The sequence below is a fragment of the Benincasa hispida genome, chromosome 1 (genome assembly GCF_009727055.1).
Source record: "Benincasa hispida cultivar B227 chromosome 1, ASM972705v1, whole genome shotgun sequence".
Lineage (NCBI taxonomy): Eukaryota > Viridiplantae > Streptophyta > Magnoliopsida > Cucurbitales > Cucurbitaceae > Benincasa > Benincasa hispida.
In genome coordinates this window covers 17,763,625-17,786,687 of record NC_052349.1, presented here as the reverse complement: position 1 = coordinate 17,786,687, position 23,063 = coordinate 17,763,625, and the positions used below count along the sequence as shown (strand labels likewise).

Genomic DNA, 23,063 nt, shown 5'->3' with positions numbered 1-23,063 from the left:
TATATATATATAGTCCATTTTGAGTATAAACTCTCATGGTTTTACATTCAGAATCACAAAATTAAAAAAACCTAAGAGACTTTGTTTGCATTCCTAACTATCCTCTCTTTGAACAAAATATCACACTTGAGCCTCCTCTTGAACAAATCCCGTTAATACCCAACAATGAAAACTTGCTCTTCATCCCCAGTTAGAAGTACACTTGCTCTTGTCAACGCAAATACAAAACTCTTAGATACAACACAACCAAGACTCACTAATTCTCTTTATTTGGAATCTAAGGATATTTACCTGATACACAATTGGGTGTAGACCATAAGCCTAATACCCAATTGATAAGAACAATGGACTTTTCACATATCTCTACAATAGTATAATATATTGTCTACTTTGAGCCATAAGCCTTCACTGTTTTGTTTTTTATTTCACTTAAAATGGTATTATACTAAGAGAAATCGATGAATGTTCTCACTTACATACATACAATTAAATCTTTACTTTCTCCAACTAATATGGAACTTTGTTTTCAACACAAAATTTCAAGTTTAAGGATATATTAGATACTTTTTAAAGTTTAAATATCTATTCAAAACAAAAGTGAAAGTTCAAAAATTTACTAAACATTTCTTTTTTTAATTTAGAAACCAAATAGATAAAATTAAAAGGGAAAAAAATCATGTAAGAGAATGGTAGAAATCACGTGCAATGTGATGTACTTGAAAATTTTTTAAATAATATATATAGATAGTCAGATGTACGGTGTAGATTGAGTATTAATGATATACATGTGAAAATGTACGGCGTAGATGATGAGTGATTGAGGAATGTGTTGATAGGATAATTATTAACAACAGTTGAAAGTGAATCGAAAATGAACGGTCAAAGATCGAAAAAGGGATTTTGTGATTATTAAGATTGGACGGCTAAGGGCTAAGTCAAAGTTACAAGAGGCTGTACTTTTTTGTCCCTACCATAGGGCGCAAACCACTGGATTTTCTCTCTTTGTCATTTAAACAAACAAGAAGACTTTGGTAATTTTTTTTTCTGAAAAAAGTAAATTCAATAATGCTCGCGGTAACTAATAACTTAAGCTAAAAATAAAAATAATATTAGTATTAATGAAAAAGCCATGTTGTCAATAAAAATATAAAATAATAGCAATTGTAAGGGTTTAAATTTTTAATGCCTGTTTGGCCCCTCAATTTTATTGTTTTTTTTATTTTTGGCTTCTAAATGTTTGAAAATTTGATTCTAATCCTTCAGAAAGAACAAATCATGAGCTTTTCATTTTTAGAACTCGTTGTGAGAATATTGTGTGTAATGTAACATAAATTTCTCTAGATCAATGTTAAAAAAATATGACTCTCAAAATTTAAAAAAAATGTTTGAAATGTGGTGCTAAATATGGAATTTTGATGGTAATTGAGAAGTGAATTGAGATTTTAAGTATTAAAATGAGTTGAAATCGAATTGCAAAATTTTTTAGATCAAAAGATCTTTTAAGTACAAGTACAAAATTATAAAAATGGAGATTGAACTTTCTACATCTAAGGAAAGGAAGTGATGTTAACTATCGTTGAACTAAGTTGACTTTGGCAGAAATTAAAAGACTTACGTTTTGGAGAAAAAAAGTAACATTTAATTCCTACATCTATAACATATTACCCTAAACTTTTAATGGTAAACTAGGTGATTTCAAGTTGTAAACTTGATATACGAAACTTTATCTAGCTATAAAAACGTTGGCAATGTTTAATGAATGACTACTTTTTTCTAAAATATATATATATATATTTTGATTTTCAACTTTCAAATTTTCGCCTTCAAATAAAAGCAACCATTTATATTTGGGATATGCATGATAAATGATGTTTGGATTTACATCCTCAATAACATATAATATTATCTTTATTTTCTCACATAAACTAAAATCAAAATTTTAGTGAAAGTGGGTAAATTAAGCAAATTTTAATGGACTAATACTAAAATTTTAGGACTCGTTTGGTAATAATTTGGTTTTTATTATTTTTTTAATTTAACTTATTTCATTAATATTTCTTCAATGATTTGCATCTTTCAAGTACAATAGTTGAATTCTTAGCCAAATTCCAAATTCCAAAAACTACTTTTTTTAGTTCCCAAAATTTGGTTGATTTTTTAAATCATTGATGAAAAGTAGATAACAAATGAATAAATTCGGAGATGAAAGTAGTGTTCATATGTTTAATTTTCAAAAACAAAAAAAAAATAGTTATCAAACGGGATTTTAATCTTAAATTTTTTAAACATAATACCTTCGAGACACAGGATTAAATCTTCAACTTCTAAAGAAGAAATGCATGCCAATTGATAATATACCTTAACTAGTTAAGCTATGTTTCGTACTATATTACCGTGTCGAGTGTTTGAAAAATGATTTTATATATAAGCTTTTGTATTTATTCTCACATCCATAAAACATTTTTATTATTATTATTTAGCCACTTCACTATGTTCTCTTTTTTTCCCTCTTAATTTTGCAGGTCCCACATGTTGAATGGATGATGTAACATGGTTATAAATGAGTGGTAATATTATAGAAGACAAATTATGTTATTATACTAAAAATATTTGTTAAGCTCATCATAGCCTAGTAATCTCATGATGATCAATTTTCTCCATTAAAAAAAAAAAAAAAGAAATAGAAAAACATATTACTTTTTTTTTTTTTTTGTTTCTCAAAATTCAAGCAAAGGTAGCTGGCTATGTATAAAATATTAGGTTAGATCTGAACTGTTGGGAGAATGATGGCCAATCATCTCCATGTAATTAAAGTGTATATATAAAAAGAAAATAAAAATAGTCAGAATAAAAGTGATTTTTTTTCTTTTGTCAAATTCCAAGGAAATCCCACTCATTATTCAAAGTTTCATTAATGATGAATAATAATAAACATAACTTCTACACATTGTGGGTATGATCATAAGATCATATTTCTTAACTTTTATTAGTTAATTTTGTTCCTAATTTACTTCATAATTATTTTGGTCTATGTGTGTAAAAACATGCATTCAAACAATGACTAAAGTATATGTGTGATTATGTGTGGCTCAAGGTATGTTAGCCTATCATTTTGGCTTTTAATTCCCTTTCAAGTTAACACGAAGTTCTTTGATCGATAACATATACTTTAACTAATACTATAAGAATTAATTATTCCCGACGAATTTTTTTCCGACGATAAATAGAGGCGTCGGGAGAAAATCCAATCCCGACGAAAAGTTTACTAACATCGGGATAACCAATTGATCCCGATAGTCGAAACCACCATCGGGCTTGTTGAACTCTCCTGGTGGTCCCAGGATCGTCAAGAGTTGTTTAATTTTCTAAAAAATGAGAAAGTTGCAGTTTAATGTTCTCTCGACGGTCGGAGCAACACCGTTAGGGAAAAGTCCCTTTGCCCGACGGTTCTGAACCGTGAGGAGGTAGCGAAATAGAAAATTAAAAAGCATTATGGAAATTTGTAAAACTATCCCCACAGTCCTCAAGCGACCATCGAAAATTTCTACTTCTGCAGACGGTGATGCAATCGTCGGGCGATTCTTAATTTAAAAAAGATATTTTTTAGATATTTTGTTCGCCTATCCTGACGATTTGAGGAACAACGTCGGACGAGGTTTAAGTTTTAAAAAATAAGAAATATAAATTAAAAATATATATATGAAAAATTGTCAAGTTTTGCCCAGCGGTATGCAAGCACACCGTCGGGATATAGTTGAGTTTGTCCGACGGTATTCGCACAACCGTCGGGCTGTCTCTTATACACATCTAGATGTGTATAAGAGACAGATATTGCATTCTATTATGAAAATCCAATAAATAAATCCATGGCTATAGTATGAATACTTTAACTTTATGTAGTGACATAAATAGGATCAAGTTATAGTATATCTGTCTCTTATACACATCTAGATGTGTATAAGAGACAGGTTTAAGGTTGAGTTCGTCTGATGGCACTCGAGCGACCATCGGGAGTTTTTAATTAGGCCGACGGTAATCGATTGATCGTCAAGATATGGGTATTTATCCCGACGGCTGACCAAACAACCGTCGGAAAAAAATCGTTAAAAACCCTACCCACCTCCCTGCCGCCCACAGTCTCCTCTTTTCCTTCTTCTTTCATTTTTTTCTTCTCCTTCATTCTTTTTTCTTCGAAACCCACAGTCGAGATTCTCCATCTACTCGCTGTCTGATTTTGGTACCATGAACTCCCCCCCCCCCCCCCCCCCTTTTCTTTTTCGTTTTTCATTTTCCTTATTTATTATCTGTTTGTTATTTTCCTTCTTGGTTCATCTATCATGTATCTACAACTTTAAGCACGAGTTAAGTTTGGCCAAACTAATTTGTGTACTGTTTCTTTTTATTTTGAAAAAAAAAAAGGAAATGATTGCTCAACACCACATTGGTTCTGTATTATAGTTAGTTCTTAGTTATGTGAGGTAGTTCGAAATAACAACTCACCTAATGCATTTAAAATTTTCACATTTCATGATTGGTTGCATACTATTATTTATTTCAATTTTCTAAGTTGGATTTTTTAGTGCAAAATTACAAAGATGTGAGGGATCATATCTACGATCTCAAAGGAGGGAGTACATGTGTTAATTGTTGTTAAGTAGATTGTTTTTGTTGTCCAATTTGGATTTTAAAAGAATTTAAAAATTAGTTGCCACTAGTTACATCTAAATATGGTTTAAACATATTGATTAATCATCATATTCTTAATTTTTCACAAAAGTTTTATGTTTGGATTCTAAGGACTCTTCTTTCACTTCAATTATTATTGGGTGAAAGATTCAACCATTACGCTTCTTATTGTGTTATGATTGATATCTTTTTATTTATTTGTTTTATTTCTTTTAGTATATATCATAATTAGTTGAGTTATTTTCAAGTTCAAGTTGGTTTCTACTTTTCGTAAAAGTCATAGAAAAATCATATTTTTATCGTAAACGATTAGCATAGTCAATTGTATAAAGCATGATTTATAAAAATAGCAATAAGGATATGATTTATATTAGGGTAATTGTTTTAAATGGTAAAACTGCTAAAAAATATTTTAAATTTTAACAAAATATCACTGTTTATCAGTGATAGATCACAATAGACTTCTATCATTGATAAACAGTGATATTTTGTTTTATTTATAATAAGTTGGCTCATTTTTTCTTATTTGAATTTTTGATAAAAGACAAGAAATATGGAGCAAGGATTAGGATTATGATTTATTTGTACTTGGGCCTTCCACTGCATTGAAGATGGCATGATGAAAGAAAATTTTATAGGTTTTTGGACCTCTTCTAAATGGATTACATCTTCTATATATATATATATATATATATCAATTACATGATTGTCTAAACTTTTCCAAAATGTAATACAAGACTAGTCCAAGATATAACTAATTATAGAAGAGTAAATAAATACTCACCTAATGCATGTTACAACAACTTAATTAGGACGGGGTTTAAAAAAATTAAACTTCAGCTTTTTATTGTGCATATGTGAAGTTCTCTATTTCAACTCTTTCATTCACCAAAGATTAGTTTGTATGTGTTGGGAATGTCCTAGAATTCACAATTTGTAATTTTGTGCTAAACATTCTATTTATCAATAAAATATTATTGAGTATTTTATTCAATAAAGTTGTTGATATTGCATTCTATTATGAAAATCCAATAAATAAATCCATGGCTATAGTATGAATACTTTAACTTTATGTAGTGACATAAATAGGATCAAGTTATAGTATATAGCCTAAATGGTTTATAAGTATATGGATGAAATTTGGTATCTCATCCTGGTAACACTATTGGATGTGGCTCATTTTGTATGCTGATACAAATGATGTGATCTATAGAACATTCATGTAGAGACATGTGAGTGGAGGCATCCTATGCAATGAGTTTGTATAAGACTGGACCTCAAAATAGTCATTTTTCTTTATAATGATCGTTTACTATTAAAACTGACTATTTCATACTAAAATAACCTAGGATAACTCGATCTGAATCCTGAGCTAACTATGAACTCCTGTTTATTCGGGATTATCCTTTGATCTACATAGGTGAGATTAGTCCAACAACACTACTCAATAAGCCTCCCATTTTTGGGATAAGACCGGATAGATAGCTGGGGACATAGCCTTGCAAGATGAAATTCACTCCTACCCGTCGTAAGGTTAGCAGATAGGTTATTCTATTAAGTGTTGATTACTGGTCTTGAACAACGGGGCCTTGCCCTCTCTTGGTAGAGAAGGACATGATTCATAAGTGGTATTATGAATCAAGTTGTTCAATAGAGGGTTAGTGGGAGCTTAAAGAACAAGATGCATTATAGGGGTAAAACCTTAATTTTGACCCAGTTGTAAATACAAACGACCTGTGAAAGATCGACTTACTGATTATGGTTAAAATGGATAGAAATATATCTACAGTGAGGAGAGTGCAACTATCGAGCTATAGTGGTGTATCTTGATAATTAACGAATAGTGATTAGTTCGGTTTTAAAGAGTTTAACTAATTAATTACAAATCATTGGAGCTCATAATCTGTAGGTCCATTAGGTCCCTCTACTGACTCATAAATTGGATTAATAAATTGAGTATTGTTAGATGAAATTTGAAATTTGGGTTGTGAATTTGAAATGTTCAAATTCAATTTCGGGTTTTCAATTGATTGTATACGATACAATTAATACACTATGGGTAGATACAGAACCAGTCGAGGTCATAGACTTATCATTTGCCCTTTAGTAGATCGTGAGTGGGTCTGTCGTCCTCCTCATTAGAGGCTTGCAAAGGAAAGAATTCTTGCTATTACTGGTATTACAGGGCGATAAGGCCCTTCTTAAAGTAAAGGGATGGCTCACTCTTATTTTGAGGTGGATTACAAACTTGAAAAAAAAAAAGGATTGGGTTGCTAAATGGTTTTGAATCTCACTCGGATGCTTCCTGCTGCACGTTTAATTTAGTCAAAATTAAACGAAATCAGAGAATCAATTAATATGGTGGAATTGGTGTTTTATTAATTTAATATTAAGATATTAAATTAATAATTTAATTAAAAATTGAAGTTGGTTTTATTTAAAATTAATATGAATTAATTTATAAAACTAAAAATTTTAATAAATAGTTTATTTAAATATAAAATCATACTTTAATCAAATAGATTAAAATATGATTATATTAAGTTCGAATGGATTTTTCCCAAATTTTGGGGAAATCCACTTTGTAATTTAATGGTTAATCACCAAATTCCACTTGAATCACATTAAATTGGTGAAGCTGGAGCTGCCTCCATGCAGCTTTTCAGCTTATAAATCGGTGCATGTTGAGAATTTTAGAGATAAGCTGTGTTCTTTAACCTGAAATACTGCTGCTGTAAAAACCTACAAAACCCACCAATGTTCATCCAAAATTCAGCTCAATTTGAGTGCTTCTACCACACATTCCTCTTTGAGATTAGTAGAGAAGATCTTGGTGGTAGTCTACTTGAAGGTTCAACCTCAAATTTCTGAATTACTTACTGAATTCGTGGAGTTTACTTCAAAGGTAATGTGTAACTCAAACCTTCTTGTGAATTTCCAATGATTAGCATGTTTAAAATTCAAATTAAGTGTAGTTAGAGTGTTTATTAATTCTGAATTCTTCTGTTGCATGTTATCTAACTCCTTCAGTATGTTGGTTATTGAAGCCAACACTTTACATGCATCTTTATGGTTAGTCTCTATTTCAACACTTTTTTTCTTTTGTATGGATGACTCATTTACATGTATCTTTATGGTTAATGACCCGCCCCCACAAATGTATGAAATCTAACATTTTGCTTACGTTTGAATTACTTGCTGAATTCGTGGAGTTTACTTCAAAGGTAATGTGTAACTCAAACCCTCTTGTGAATTTCCAATGAGTAGCATGTTTAAAATTCAAATTAAGTGTAGTTAGAGTGTTTATTAATTCTGAATTCTTCCGTTGCATGCTATCTAACTCCTTCAGTATGTTGGTTATTGAAGCCAACACTTTACATGCATCTTTATGGTTAGTCTCTATTTCAACACTTTTTTCTTTTGTATGGATGACTCATTTACTGTATCTTTATGGTTAATGACCCGCCCCCACAAATGTATGAAATCTAACATTTTGCTTACGTCTGAGCGCATTACCCCATTTTATAGTATTGGTTTAAGGATGACCATGTTTATCATAGTCTAACGTGATAACCATATCTAAAAAAAAATTGTGTTTTGTTTTTTTCCATTTTCATTGTTTGGGGTATTTTTTGGTGAGAAAAATGAATATCACAATAGAGATGGCCATAGCGTTGATCCATAGTGTTGACCACTTTTTCTCATTATGATTATTTTTTATAATGAGTTCGCTAGTAGTAGCCTTTTCAAATTTCCTTTGGTGAGATTGAAATACATAAAATAAGAAGCTTTTAGGTTTCATAGATCTTTTTGTATTATATTACTAAAATTATAGGTTATTGTCTAAATCATACGAGTTCAACTTATCGTATATATTATTAAGAATGGATAAAGAGTGGATTAAGATTAGGAACAAGTTATCAACTGAGTATGCAGAAGGAGTTTATTGATTCCTTGAAGTTGCAAAACTTCATGTTAATAACTCGGGAAAAACAAGATGTTCATGCAGAAAATGTATGAATGCAATGTGGAAGCCAATAGATGGAGTTGAACAACACTTATTCATTAATGGAATTTTCCATCGTATCGTCAATGAGTATATCATGGAGACCCAGTCGAATTGTCTAGGGGATACAAGAGTTACACATCTCAATCGACACGTGATGATGGATTAAGTACAACAGAGATGAATGTTATAGATGAAAAAAAATGAAATTTTGAATATTATAAATGATCTACAGTGTCCAATTGTCAATGTAAATGAAGAAGAAAACGAGAATGAGATGCACACCAATGCCAAGAAAGAGATAACAATTCAAGCTTATTTAAAGACTTAATAAATGAGTGGGTGGAAGGGGGGATTGGTGAAGGTTTTTCCAATTCTTATGTGCTGGTTTGTTTTAATTCTTAATTATGTTGGTTTGTATATTGGGATTGAGAATAATTTTGAGATAGGTATATGTTATAAGTGGGGGGAGGGAGGGGAACTAATTATGTTAACATTGTTATTTGTGTATTGAATTTGAGTTTAAAATGTGTAAATACATGTTGGTTTGAATATTAAGTTATTTGTATATTGAGATTGACAATATTTTTTATATGGGTATATGTTACATTGAGTCTGTGGTTAAAATATAAGTGGGGGGAGGAGATTGAATAAACTTAGGTTTGAGATTGAAATATGTAGATGTGAGTTGGTTGGGTTTAAGTTGGGCTTTAAGTTCTTTATTAGGTTTGAGATTGAAATATGTAGATATGAGTTGGTTGAGTTTAAATTGGGTTTTAAGTTCTACATTAGGTTTGAGATTGAAATATATAGTTATGAGTTGGTTTGTTTCAATTCTTAATGTTCTCAATTGAGTTTTAAGTTCTATATTGTTGAAAATAAATTTGAGATGGGTACATGCTATTTTGAATATGTGGTTAAAATAAGTTGGGGGAAGAGAACGAGGTGATTGTTTAATTATGTTGATATTGTTATTTGTATCTTGAGTTTGAATTTAAAATGTGTAAATTCGGGTTGGTTTGAAGTTAAAGTGAGTTTTACTTGTTAATGTGAATATTGGTTTTAAAGTTCATATAGGGGTAAATGTATAATTATGATTAAATTTAAATTGGGTTTTAAGTTCTATATTGACTTTGAGGTTGAAATATGCAAGTTTGAGTTGGTTTGTTTCAATTCATTAATGTTCTTAGTTGAGTTTTAAATTCTATATTTATTTTGAGATTGGTATACGGTATATTGAGCATTAAACTTATTTAAATTTGTATTTTGTAGGTATCTCGAGATTCATGTTGAAGATGCTGACAAGCGTAGTTAGGTCGTAGAATTATGTTTTATAGGTAATTTGTTATCATGTAATCTTATTTTGGAGTTAAGGAATTGTGGATGTTGTGGTATATTTAAGATGAATAGTATTAGTAAGTTGTTTACTTGACAAACTCTTGAGATTCAAACATGTTTTTTATATATTATTTACTATTGTAGACGTGTACTTGATTTTAGCAATCTTTATTTTAGTTTGATCGATATTTGTAAGATTCAAACAGGTATGACATTTGACAAGGAAAAAAAATTAGATATAGAATTTTTTTTAAAAAAAAAAGTTAAAACCTGACGATTAAATATTTAATTTCGACGATTCAAGGGAGCGGAAAAAAGCATAATTTTATGTGAGCCTTTTTCCGACTCTAAGAAACCATCCCTTATGGTCCAGGAGTCGGGAAAATCTACTAAATCCTGACAATGGGAACACATCGTCTAGGTAAGGTCCCTCATCCTAACGGTCCTAATTTATAAAGACCGTCGAGAGCTAAAACTTCGCCCGACGGTGGAAACACACAGTCGGGTTAAATGGATATAGCCCGACGGTGACACTAATTTGTCACTATTGAGAGATATTTAGCTCCCGATGGTTTTTACAAATTAGGGCCGTCGTGGGTTGACCACTTATCCCGACGGTTTTATTTAGGGTCAACAAGAAAGCCTCATCCTCCATCCGTCGAGGTAACTTTTTTTCCCTACGACACGGCTTTTATACCATCGGGGAAGGTTTTGCCGACGAAGCTTTCCCAACGATTCGGTCGACGATTGCGGGACCATCAAGAAAGATTTGGCCAATGGTTTTTTGGACTAATACCGACGGTTTTTAGCATTGTGCACAAATTATTGAAGCGTAGCTAACCTATGGTAAGATTGGGTAGTTGTCTTAAATGATAAAACTGCATAAAATATTTTCAAATATAGTAAAATGTCATTTTCTATCAGTAACAAACTACGATAGACATCTATCACTGACACTAATAGATGTTTATCGCAGTCTATCACTGATATATACTGAAATTTTGCTATATTTATAAATAATTTGACTCATTTTTTCTTTACTTAAAAACAACTCTTAAGATAGGTCGTTTTTTCCATTTTATTTTAATTGAAGTTTGGTATTCTTCTTTTTAAAAAATAATAAAAATGTATATCTTTCCCTTCTTAATTATGTGAGTCTTTATATATATATATATATATTATTAATTTCTATTATCAATGTGAAAACCTTCCATTCATAGACTGTCTCTTATACACATCTAGATGTGTATAAGAGACAGTATATATATATATTATTAATTTCTATTATCAATGTGAAAACCTTCCATTCATAGAATGTTAATTTCAATATTTTGTTAGATATTTTATCTCCTGTTTTAAGATAATTGCCCCTAAAGTTCTTTTTTTTCTTCTTAAAATACATATCACTTTAAAAAAAACAAATAAATAACGCTTGGATTGATATTTAATTTTTGAAAGCTAAGCTTATATGTATTTTGTTTTTAATATAGACGTTTCTAAATATGTGGTCAACATCCAAGCTAAATATTAAAAAAAATATTTTGAAAACTTTTCTTTGTCTTGAAATTTAATTAAGAATTCAAATAAGTTTTATAAGCATGAAAACTATGGTAAAAATATTGCAAAAAAGAAAAAAAAAACTTTTAAAATAGAATATTAAAAATAAATTAATTATCAAACAAGCTCTAAACAAAAAAAAAATTAGAAAGATAATACTTGAATACATCTCAAGATACACGTATCTTTACGTATTACTTACATTATTCACACTAAAAAATAATTAAAATATTTTAAAAAAAATAAATAACAAAGATTTGACACATGTCAAGTTGTGATTGGATGTTTTGCACGAATATGTATATTATTCTAGATGTCTTCTAAAATGAAAAATCAATCCAGAATAATATAACAATTTAATTGCCATAAAAAGTGAAGAAATAAAGCTAGATTGTATTGATTAGGGACAATAATGAGTGCAAGACAAAGAACATGACACATTTGAGAGTACTATACATTAAAAAAAAAACAATTAAACATGAACAGAAGAAAATCAGTACTAGGAAGAATCAGAGAAGAATTAAATTCTAAACTGTTTTGTATTGGAAAATGTAAAATGAATGACATTCTGAAAATAATACTGACACTAATCTCAGACACACTGACAAATAAAAATACCCAAAAAAAAATCTACTTAAGAAATTTCAAGATTTTTTTCTATGTATTTCGGGATGTGGGTCGGTGATATAGTTTCCTTTTTTTTTATATATTTTAGTATCCCATTCTTAATCTTTAATATGGTAATTGATGTGGTCAATAATCGAACGTTCATGTCATTGTCTCCGGAGCTATGTTTCTTATTCTTTCTTTTCCCTCTCCCCTTTCCTTTTTTTTTCCCTCTATATTGTAAGTTCTAAAACAAAGAACTTTATTGTAGATTTGATCCCTTCAATTCAAAGGTTCTAATTGACGGAAAGAAAAAAAAAATGAATGTTGATACTATAATTCAAACAGAGAAATACAACTGACCTTCACGCGAAATACTTAGGTTAGAAAGTCAAAAAAGTGTTTTATGTCTTCAGATTTGTTGTGAATATGCATGAGCATTGTATTTTCTTCTTTTTTGAATAAACAATTGCAAGAATAAAAATGAAATGTATGTCAATTACTATTGAGAGCTAACTTCACTTTGACATGAAGTGACGTATAATATATCTTTTGCCAATTTATTTCTTTACGTTTTTATTGCATAAAATGTATGTAAGAGATAATGAATTCAATATTGATGTATAATTCTAACACCAATTAGTATATGTTCCTATAAGGTTGAAAATTCAAATCTTTTATATCCATTTGTACCACAAAATGTGCCAATTACCGTAGATTTAATTAATCGAATTAGATTATATAATAAGATGATTGGATTATTTAGCTGTAAGAAAATAGGCTTCAAATTCATTTTCCTGCAAGAATACCGTGTTTAGTTGGAAAGAAAATCATGAGATACAGCCCTCTCTCGGTACCATACTACCAAACAACTTTAATGTTGTAATGGTTGAGAATTTAAAAAAATAGAAAATAGTTATTTAAGTTCTGTTTGATAACTATTTAACTCCATTTGTAACTATTTGATTTTTTTTATTTTTAAAAATTAAGTTTATAAACTCTACTTTCACTTTCAGATGTCCTCTTTTGTTATCTACGTTTTATCAATTGTTTAAAAAAAATCATATCAAATTTTGAAAACTAAAAAAGCAATTTTTAAAATCTTGTTTTTGTTGTTGAAATTTGGTTAAAAATTCAACCATTGTACTTAAGAAAGATGCAAATCATGGTAAAAAATAGAGAGTAAATATACTTTATTTTAAAAAATCAAAAACGAAAAACGAAATGGTTACCAAACAGACCTGGTTTTTTTTTAAAAAAAAAATTAAGCCTATTGACACTACTTTTACCACCATTGTAAGAAATGGGGAGGAAATAATAGACATAATTTTCAAAACCAAAAACAAAAAATGAAATAATTACCAAACATGAACTTAACTTGATGATAATAATAATAATAAACGAATAAATACTCTTTTCTTTTGTCAATCTTAGCACAAAACATAAATCAATTAGTTTAGGCATATACTCTTTGATTACAAGATTTAAGGTTTGAATCTCTCCAACCCCCAAGTGTTGAATCCAAATAACTATTAAGAAGAACCTTTTCTTTTAAATGGAACGTGATAAAATTGCAAGGATAAATATCTGTTCGTACAATTTGAGTACCTGTCTTCATAACTTGTATATCATGAAGTTGTATATCAAATGATACGTCTTCATATGGTATAATTACTATACAATATCACAAACCCTTGAATAATTTTTTATTTTTTTATTTTTTTATTTTTTTGTATATGTGAGTGTCTAATCCAACTTAAGTCTTGGAAAAACCTCCCACGTTATGAGAAATTAAAAGAAAGCAATAAATAAGAACACAATAATTTATACAGAAAACTCCCTAATTGGAGAAAAACCACGAACCATATAAATCTAATATGTGAAAATTTGTTACAATCACACATAAATCTCTCCCTGGCCCCAATTACAAAATCACTCTCTTCAAAGCTTTTATCTACTTATACCATTTTTCTTTTTCCACTCTCAAGTAGAAAATGCAAAAGAGGAAATTTAATTAGCATACATAAGCTTAAAGTATTTTGCTAATTTGAATGATTTAAAACAAAGGACATGGGCTCCATTTATAGGATTGGAGCCCACCCCCTTCCTAAAAATTTACCGATGTGGGATCATATCTTGCCAAATCCAACAAATTTTACCTTGACAAGATGTTCAAAGAATCCACATGTAACGCCCCAGGCAATTCGGACCCTGATGGCCCCGAAATTCCTGCCACCTGGTATAGGTAGTAACTATACGGGTATGATTAAGCCACCGAAAAGAAAGGTGCACGTTGTTGGTATAGATAGTAACTTTCAATTCTTTTAAGCCTTTCTTAACCATACTTTCATGTCCTCAGGATCCCTCTCATTCATATATGATATCAGTTCATTCATGTACCCCACCTGAACTCGGTCGTTACACCACATCTTCTTAAACGTCCATTGTCTTCACCGATTATCATAATTCCCAACTCAGAGAATTATAAATCACTCCATCATAACAAGTAAACCACTTGGAATACCATCTTCCAAGAATTTCCTTTTTCGTCACATGCCGACAAAATCTTACTGATATTTATGGTACAACATCCACCTATTACTTGGAGTCCTTCAACCATCAACATAACTTCTATCACACACCTTGCATAGCTGCCAAATCAATGCCTCATGTGCAAACTTATGGAGTCGCTAACACACATCCTCTATCATGGTAAAGCAGACATACCACAAGGATGAATTTTCGTCTTCTTTAGAAGGGGTCACTATCTCCCCTAGCGAGAAAGACAATGTCAGCATCTGACTTAGATCCTTTTAACGAATCTGCTCTGTTAAGACAATCCTTTTTCATGTATCCAGATTGTCCACATTCGCCCTTCACTCTTCAGTCTTTTTTCCTCTGACAGAAGTTTACAAGTAACCCCAGCAAATCTAAAGTTTCTTTCCCGTACATCAAGATTGATTTCATATGTCCATAAGGAGGAAATGACCAGATGAGTAGGAATGCCTTATCTTCATCTGTTATCTTCACTCCTATCACCTCCAGCTTAGAAACAATGTCATTGAGAATACTCAGATGATCTGAGATCTATGTACCTTCCACCATTCCCAACGTATGAAACTGCTCCTTCAGGTACAATTGATTTGACATGCTTTTTGTGTGATACATTGCTTCAAGCTTCTCCCAAAGCTCTTTGGCTGTCAAAATTCCATGCACATTTACAAGAGCGTTTTTAGCCAAATTTATTCTGATTGCACTTGCAGCTCTCAAATCCATCTCCTCCCAATCTTCATCGTTCATGTTGGACGTCTTAAAACTTTTCCTGGAACCACCACTGGACTCTCTAAATCACAATTACCGCCTAACTCTTTAGAAGCACCACTACCTAGTCTGCCCTTCAACGCCTTATGTAATCCAGCTTGTATTAGCACATCCTTGACTTGCACTTGCCACAAGCCAAAGTTGATCCTTCCATCAAATGTCTCCACATTAAATTTTACTAAACTCATAAAGCTTGACATGTCCATTTCTCTTCCTAGCAAGAGAGCAAATATTAAACAACCAACACTATTTACAATACCACAATCTGTTTCAAGAATTCTTTTCTGATATGGAAGATCAAACAATATTGCAACCACAAAACATACTTAGAAATTCAAGAAACTACAAACATGTTGCTCTGATACCGCTTGTTAGGAAAAACCTCCCACTTCTAATGCAAAAAATAAGTAAAAAATAATAGAGAAATTAAAAGAAAGCAATAAATAAGAACACAAGAATTTGCGAAGAAAGCTCCCCAATTAGAGAAAAACTATGGAAGAAAAAAAAAATCTACTATGTGAAAATTTGTTACAATCACATAGAAATCTCTCCCTAACCCCAATTACAAAATTAATCTCTTCAAAGCTTTCATCTACTTATATCATTTTTTTCTACTCTCAAAGTAAAAAAAATACAAAAGAGGGAATGTAATTAGCATACATAAGCTTGAAATACTATGTTAATTAGAGTGATTTAAAACAAATAACATGAGCTCCATTTATAATGTTGGAGTCCACCCCCTCCCTAAAAAATTATCGAGATCCAGAACAACCACTTGACCATACAATATACCCTTGCACAATGTAAAAAGAGAAAAATTGTTAGTCACTGTTTCTTACTACATAGATTACACAGAATAAGGATAGTTACACTTTAAATAATCTCACCACCACTTTATAACAAACAGCCCAAAACCTTTTAACTGCAACGGCTTTGTTCTTCAGAACAACACTAAATTACACAACATTCTAATGGCAGATCAATTATATGCTGCCTATTGTGTTTCTATTTATGATCTGTGGTCGACTTGATTGCAATTTTCTTGGAAAATTCGAACTCCTTTCTTCTCATCTAAGCATTTGAGAGGTGGGTGCAAAAGAAACCTTCACAAACACTGCTTCTTCATTCGGATCTCCAGGATGGCAAGGCTGTCCATCTGATCCATTACGAAAATTCATCTTCCCACCATTCAGCAATGGCAATGAAGGTCAAAGCTTTTCATCCGTCTTATTGCACGTTTTAAAGATGTTTGCAATATACCATAGAAATACAGACAGCACCACTATAAACTTGCTGGAAATGTTAAAAATTATAGATGTTATTAGCTCTAGAGAAATAACAATGGAACTGACAATAGCACTGAGCATAAATATATGACGGACATTCTCAAAATTTAGAGCAAAATTACTTAGAAAATACTTTAATCCTTCAAAATCAATTTTAATGGTATGAAAAAATGCAACATTAAATTGATTTTGAGGGAACAAAGATGTATTTTGGAATGATTTTAAAGATTTTAATCATTTAATAATCACTCCCAACCATGAACGTTCATAGGTCCTTAAAGTAATATCAACTTTCAAAGCAAGCAAATTCTAACGATGTACCTGCTGTTATCAGCATTAAGTTACCAGTGAGCAAACAATGATGAGTTACTTCCACTCTGGCCATTTGACAGAATCTGATCTTTTCTTCATATTAGATGGACCAGAACTATTTGGTGAATCATGCCAGATCATCTCCATCTGAAGATAAACAAAGCAAAAAAGTTGTAGGCTGCTCAACTTTTTTTTATCTTAATATCCAGAAATCCCACTCATTGAAGCTACATTCATGAGGATTTATAATAAAGAGAAGTTATGCTGTGTGGATGTGATAGACTTCCTGTAATTGTTCTAGTGTATCTTCTTCATTTTAATTTTCTCATGTTATCAACTTTCTATAATCAGTATGTAAATTAATTTCTTCAGACTTCTTAATTTTCCAGTCTCTGTTACCGAAAACATACATCCAGACAGTTGCTAAGATATAATTGGAAATGTAAGTGATGTACGTAGCATATGAAATATAACTAGCATGAATGGTGGAAAGAGGATGCAAACCTTAATCCTACAGGAGGGCAAAGCCAGAATGGAATTCATATATAGGCAAGCAATTGCGTACAATTGTTCCTTCATTTGTGGAGTCATAAGCTATATTGGCTCTTAAAACTAAATAACCACATTAAATAGTTGTTTATTTAAATGATGGATATATAAGATAAAGGTATTGAGTTAGTTGCTCATGGCTTAATATTGATGTCTTAGATGGATAATTGAACCATCAAAATCTCAACTATAGAAGCTTTGTTGTTAGAGAGAGAGAGAGTACATAACTCTGGAAAAGCCAAAAAGATTAAAGGTTAGTGACTTTTAGCTTTAGGTCATCTACTCACTACAATTGTCTTTGCTTTTGCATGATCTTCGGTTATGTTTCAGAATGTGTATTTGTGCAGATTTTCTTTGAACTAATGGCAAGTTGGCAACAGTGCTAGGTCGAGCAAAAAATAAAAATAAATAAAAAATACAAGGTACCATTTAACAATCAAATTAAGCATGAAATGTACCTCTGCAACAAATACTGTGTCACCCTCCTTGACGCCAAGTTTTCTGAGAGACTTATTGACACCACAAGCCTCCATGACATGTTGGAACCTTCTTTCAGACTCCATGTAACTATTGCACGAAATCCATTAAGTTCAGTAACCATAAACCCAAAAGAGGGATAGAAATGAAAAAGAACATTTAGGAAGTGCAGGAACCGATCCATGGTTGAACTACCTTGCATCAATTTAACTCGTAAATAAATAATAAAAAAAATAAGAACAATATCTTAGGAACCAGAGATCTCTCTCTACAGGAAAGGAAAGGGAATTCTTTTTTATTAGAAAAGAAATTCTATAGCGAAGTATTTACAAAGTAGGGACTGAATAAAACATATTTCCAATATAGAAGACTTCTTCTTTCCTTTCTTTCTCTCTCTTTTTTTCTCTTTTTTTTTTTTTTTTTTCCCTCTCCAAATCCACCTGAAGGCTTTTCCTAAAATTGGAAAATCCAGCTTACTTTCCTTTCCTACTAAAGCTGGTTGAAGTATAAACTCACACTCTTATTTGCAAATAGGTAGAGATGGAAATTTAAACATATCTATACTGACATCACGAGTAAAGATTAACTTACCGCCAATTTGTCATTTGAACAAAACGCTGTAGACCAGATCCTATTACATGCCATATATTGGAACCGCCATCATGAATAATTTCATAGTCATCAATAGAAGCACTACGCTGCTTGTGTATTCTATCTGCCACATGGTCCAAATTCTGTGGTATTTTCCCACCTAAAATGGACAGAACTCGTTAACACGATTATTGATGGTGAATAAACACCAAATCAAAGATTTATAATAGAGACAAATTCTGGGGACAATAATTTATACGACCTTGAAATGCCTTGTCTTCTTTATTCTCCCTTAGCAGCTGATATGCAGCACTAATGACTTCATAAGTACCCTCTCGTTTTACTGCACTCATACAAAAAGGTTCAATCCCGTGAGCTTGTAGCTTTTCCTTGAATGCTGGCCAGTTTTCATACGCTTCAGGAAGATCCATTTTATTATATGCAACAAGATAGGGCTTTTCAGCTAGTTCAGGGCTAAAGAGCTCCAACTCCAAACGAACAGCATCAAATTCATATTCTGGTTGTGGTCCTGATCCATCAACCACATGCACCTACAATTCCACAAGGGAAAATGGAGATCCTTCAACTTTCACTGCATTATGATGCTAACAAATGCAATAGAAAAATAAAATAGAACAAGAGATTGCAGTTTAATTTTCCATAAGTATAGTGGGTATTTATGACCTTTCATCCTTCCAATGGATCAGGGATTTTTATGAACTATTTACAAAGCCTTGAAGAAGGTAGTCATTTAGCTCCATAAACAAACGTAGATAAGTAGTAAACTATGGAATATGATATATTATTATTATTATTATTGTTATTTACCAGCGCAGAACACCTTTCGGTATGACGTAGAAATTCATGGCCTAAACCAAAGCCCTCGTGTGCCCCTTCAAGTAATCCTGGAAGATCTGCTACCACCATAGTTGAATCATAATCAAACGAAACTACACCTAAGTTAGGGAGTAGAGTGGTAAAAGGATAATTTGCTATAGCTGGCTGTGCAGCACTTATCACGCTCAAAAGTGTGCTTTTCCCTGCATTTGGTGCTCCCACGATTCCAACGTCTGCAACAAGCTTTAGCTCCAACTCCAACCACCTGAAGAAAACAATAAGCACTTCTACCAAATATTTTATAGGATTCCATTACTAACTGTAAGACATTCTACACGATACATCAGCCTAGTCACAACAACTACAAATAATCTTCCCTTCATAAAGACTGAAATAATATTTTTGCTATAAGCAAACTACTTTCATTAAGCAACGGCGAATGGTTTTTAAAGAGTTTCCTAGAAGTGCTTGTTCCCACCTCATTTCAGTCCTATCCATTAGGATGACATCCCCATTCTGTTCAATGATCTTGTGTCACAATGCTGTACTAAGGGAAAGTGTGACAACCATAGGGACAAAAGATCCAAAATTTTGGAACCAAAATACCCAATTCCCAAACAGCATCCGCACACTGTTTAGGCACTAGCTCTCACCAAACTAATGAGAGCTATTGTCCTCCCCCACATCTTCCATAAAAATCCCTCAGATTATTTTACTAATTTAGCACAAATAGAGGAAAGAATTTTTTAAATGGAGAGGAAGTGAAGTGCAATCACCTCCAAATGATCTTGAGATAAAAAGCAAAGAAAAGAAGATGAAAATCCTGTTGAGATTGACAAAGAGCTCCTCCCTCCCCAAGCAAAAGAAAATAGAATCATCCTAAAATTGCAAAACTGTCATATGGAACCCTTCCTTCCCACTGTCAAGCCTTCGACTAAAAGCCACTATCCACACCCCTGGACAATGTCTTTCTGCGACAAAATTTTATCAAGAAAATCTCAACTCTAGAGATCATAGGCTTTGTAGAAAAAAAAAATATTTTCTTCCACAAAACTTCATCAAAAAAATCTCAAATCGAGTGGTCACAAGATTTTTCTGGCTGGTTTTATAAGAAACATGAAAGTTTCATTGAACTATATGCCATTGATGGCCTTACTGTCGATGAGAACCACGTCCATAATGTATTTAAGCCACATAGCACCCTAATTAGAAGAAATTGTGTGACATGACAAAGATTTATGAAATATAATATGACATAATTCACTCTATCTGCCACAGCCTTAGAAATAACATGACAGGAACTTATGAAAAGATAAGGTGGCTAGGAAGAAGACAAATGTACATGTAGGTCTCATTCATAAACACGCTGATTATACCACTTTGGAAAGGTTCATTAAAATCCTTAAGTAAATCGAGCTTGAGCTTACTAGTCTCTCAACTAGCCCAAATATAGGCCTAAGATATGACACAACATGAAATTGTCAAAACTGAACACAGCCCCTCAATCGCGTCAGTATGAAAAATCTTTCTCCAAACTTTCCCTCTCAGAATGTAAATCTAGTTCTTCCAAAAATGGCTCAAAAACTTGGGAATGCGCATACAAGGGAGAGGATGAGTTGATCGCCTTTCCTATATCTTTGTCTCCTAATAGTCACACATCATCATCATCATGGACAGGAGATGATGAAATTTTTGAAACTCCTGAAATTGCCAAAATTATGAAAGAAAGATGAGAAGCAATCCCTTTCCTTCATCCAGTTGACTCTTGATTTCAGCATTACAACTCTTCTCTCAATTCACCACCAACCCCACTCACCGAGCAAGATCACTAAGAGTACAACTGGCTTACCAATCCTTATTGTTAGAAAGAAATAATACCCTCACACGGAAAGTTCACAAGCACAAAGGATGATGCATTTGAAAAAACGACCATCACTGGGAATGGGTGAAAAATAATTTAGACTATGTATGAGCGTGTTGTGTGAGAGAGAGAATGAAGTACCATTTTCATAGAATTTTCACGGTTCTAACTATACTTAATCTAGCATGCTAAATCTAGAAAGTTGGAAAGTATTCTGTAAAAGACAAACCATGAGAAAGAAAGAGCATTAAACCTCACATTTCTGAACCCTCTTCTCCATTTTCTGAAATCTTTGGAACCTTATTTGTCCCCGACTTGAATGATGCATTGCCTCTTCCACCCCTTCCACCGCGCAGCAACAGAGCACGCTGCCCCGGATGCAATAATTCCAAAAGGACCTCCTGGCTAAATGCATCTCTGATCACTGTTCCAGGTGCCACCTTCACCACTACATCCTCACCCTTTGCCCCATTCTGCATTCTCCCCTGCCCATGACTACCCCTTCCAGCACGAAAATGTATACCATTTCGAAATGGCAATAGCGAATTCATCGACTCGTCAACTTCAACATACACATTCCCACCTCTCCCTCCGTCTCCTCCTGATGGGCCACCCATCGGCACATACTTCTCTCGCCGAAATGCCATAACACCATTGCCACCATCTCCAGCTTTAACATAGATTTTCGCTCGATCAAAGCACCGCATTACGGCTGGCAGCCCCTTCTCCTTCCCATCTTCAACGTCGATGAAAGAGCTTGCTTTTTCGCCAGCGTCGTAAGCTTCATCAGCATTAACAAATTTCCCCTTCCTAAATGCTAAAACCTTTTCTCCTTCTTCATCGTCCTCTTCCACATCACTATCACCGTACTCCTCCAATTCAGAATCATATTCCCCGTCAAACACTTCAAACTTCCCGTAGCCATCCTCAAACCCCAAATTACCATCAAATCCTCCTCCCCCTTCTTCCTCCGGCTCTTCATAGTTCAAAGAATCCGAATCATCTTCCTCCTCGATTATCGCAACATCCGAATCCAAAAGCTTCACCTCAGACGAATCTTTCGATGAAGAAGCAGAATTAAGAGTTGAAGAATCAAAGCTAAGAAGAGTGAAGTCTTCCCTGGGAGGGAGGCGAGTGTAAGTGGTGGCTTCAATGCCAATGGAAGATAACTCCTTTGAATTGGTTTTGATCTTGACGCTATTGCGATTGGGCTTGTTGTTCCCACGAAGCTTCTTGGCCGACGGTATGCTTCTAGGGTTCCGAACTCTGGGCCGCGCCAGAGCTTGTGGAGCAAAGCAAATTGAAATGGCCGCCATTTTCCAAATCCGAATGAAAAAACGGCAGAATTCCTGTGCGAACTCCAAGTTCGCGGGTTTTGGGATGAGAAGGGTTTTTCTAGCCATTCGTTTTAGAACACGTGTCCATTAGTCTTTAACGTAATCTGCTTGAGAGCTAATCTTCTCTCCACGACGTCGTTTTGAATTAACGACTGCGTTGGATTTTTATTGTTTTTCCAAACCTATTATAGATATATAAATTCATTTCAAACCTATTATTGAACGTTGTGTTTTAAGAATTCTCGTAAAAACAATATTTAACTTTTCATACTAGAGTTGTTAATGATGTCTTTTTCGTG

General features: G+C 32.6%; 1 protein-coding gene across 1 annotated transcript; it reads right to left on the bottom strand.

Moving 5' to 3' along the window:
- Positions 1-16,175: 16,175 nt before the first annotated feature.
- On the bottom strand, positions 16,176-22,787 carry LOC120083112 (GTP-binding protein OBGC, chloroplastic). Its single transcript, XM_039038672.1, has 7 exons — positions 21,686-22,787; positions 19,558-19,831; positions 18,992-19,280; positions 18,730-18,889; positions 18,120-18,228; positions 17,122-17,259; positions 16,176-16,807 (listed from the first exon to the last, which is right to left on the bottom strand). Exons 1-6 carry the CDS (start codon positions 22,741-22,743, stop codon positions 17,167-17,169), a joined length of 1,983 nt encoding a protein of 660 aa, XP_038894600.1. The 5' UTR covers positions 22,744-22,787; the 3' UTR covers positions 16,176-16,807; positions 17,122-17,166.
- Between the last annotated feature and the right edge of the window lie 276 nt (positions 22,788-23,063).

What these genes read in the sequence shown, in the direction of transcription:
- LOC120083112 (XM_039038672.1), bottom strand. Translation starts at nt 22,743, where the DNA reads ATGGCGGCCATTTCAATTTGCTTTGCTCCACAAGCTCTGGCGCGGCCC. An exon ending in CCGAAAGGTGTTCTGCGCTG is followed by an intron (nt 19,281 to 19,557) that starts GTAAATAACAAT and finishes GTGGAATTGTAG; the next exon opens with GTGCATGTGGTTGATGGATC. An exon ending in GTTCAAATGACAAATTGGCG is followed by an intron (nt 18,229 to 18,729) that starts GTAAGTTAATCT and finishes TTCGTGCAATAG; the next exon opens with TTACATGGAGTCTGAAAGAA.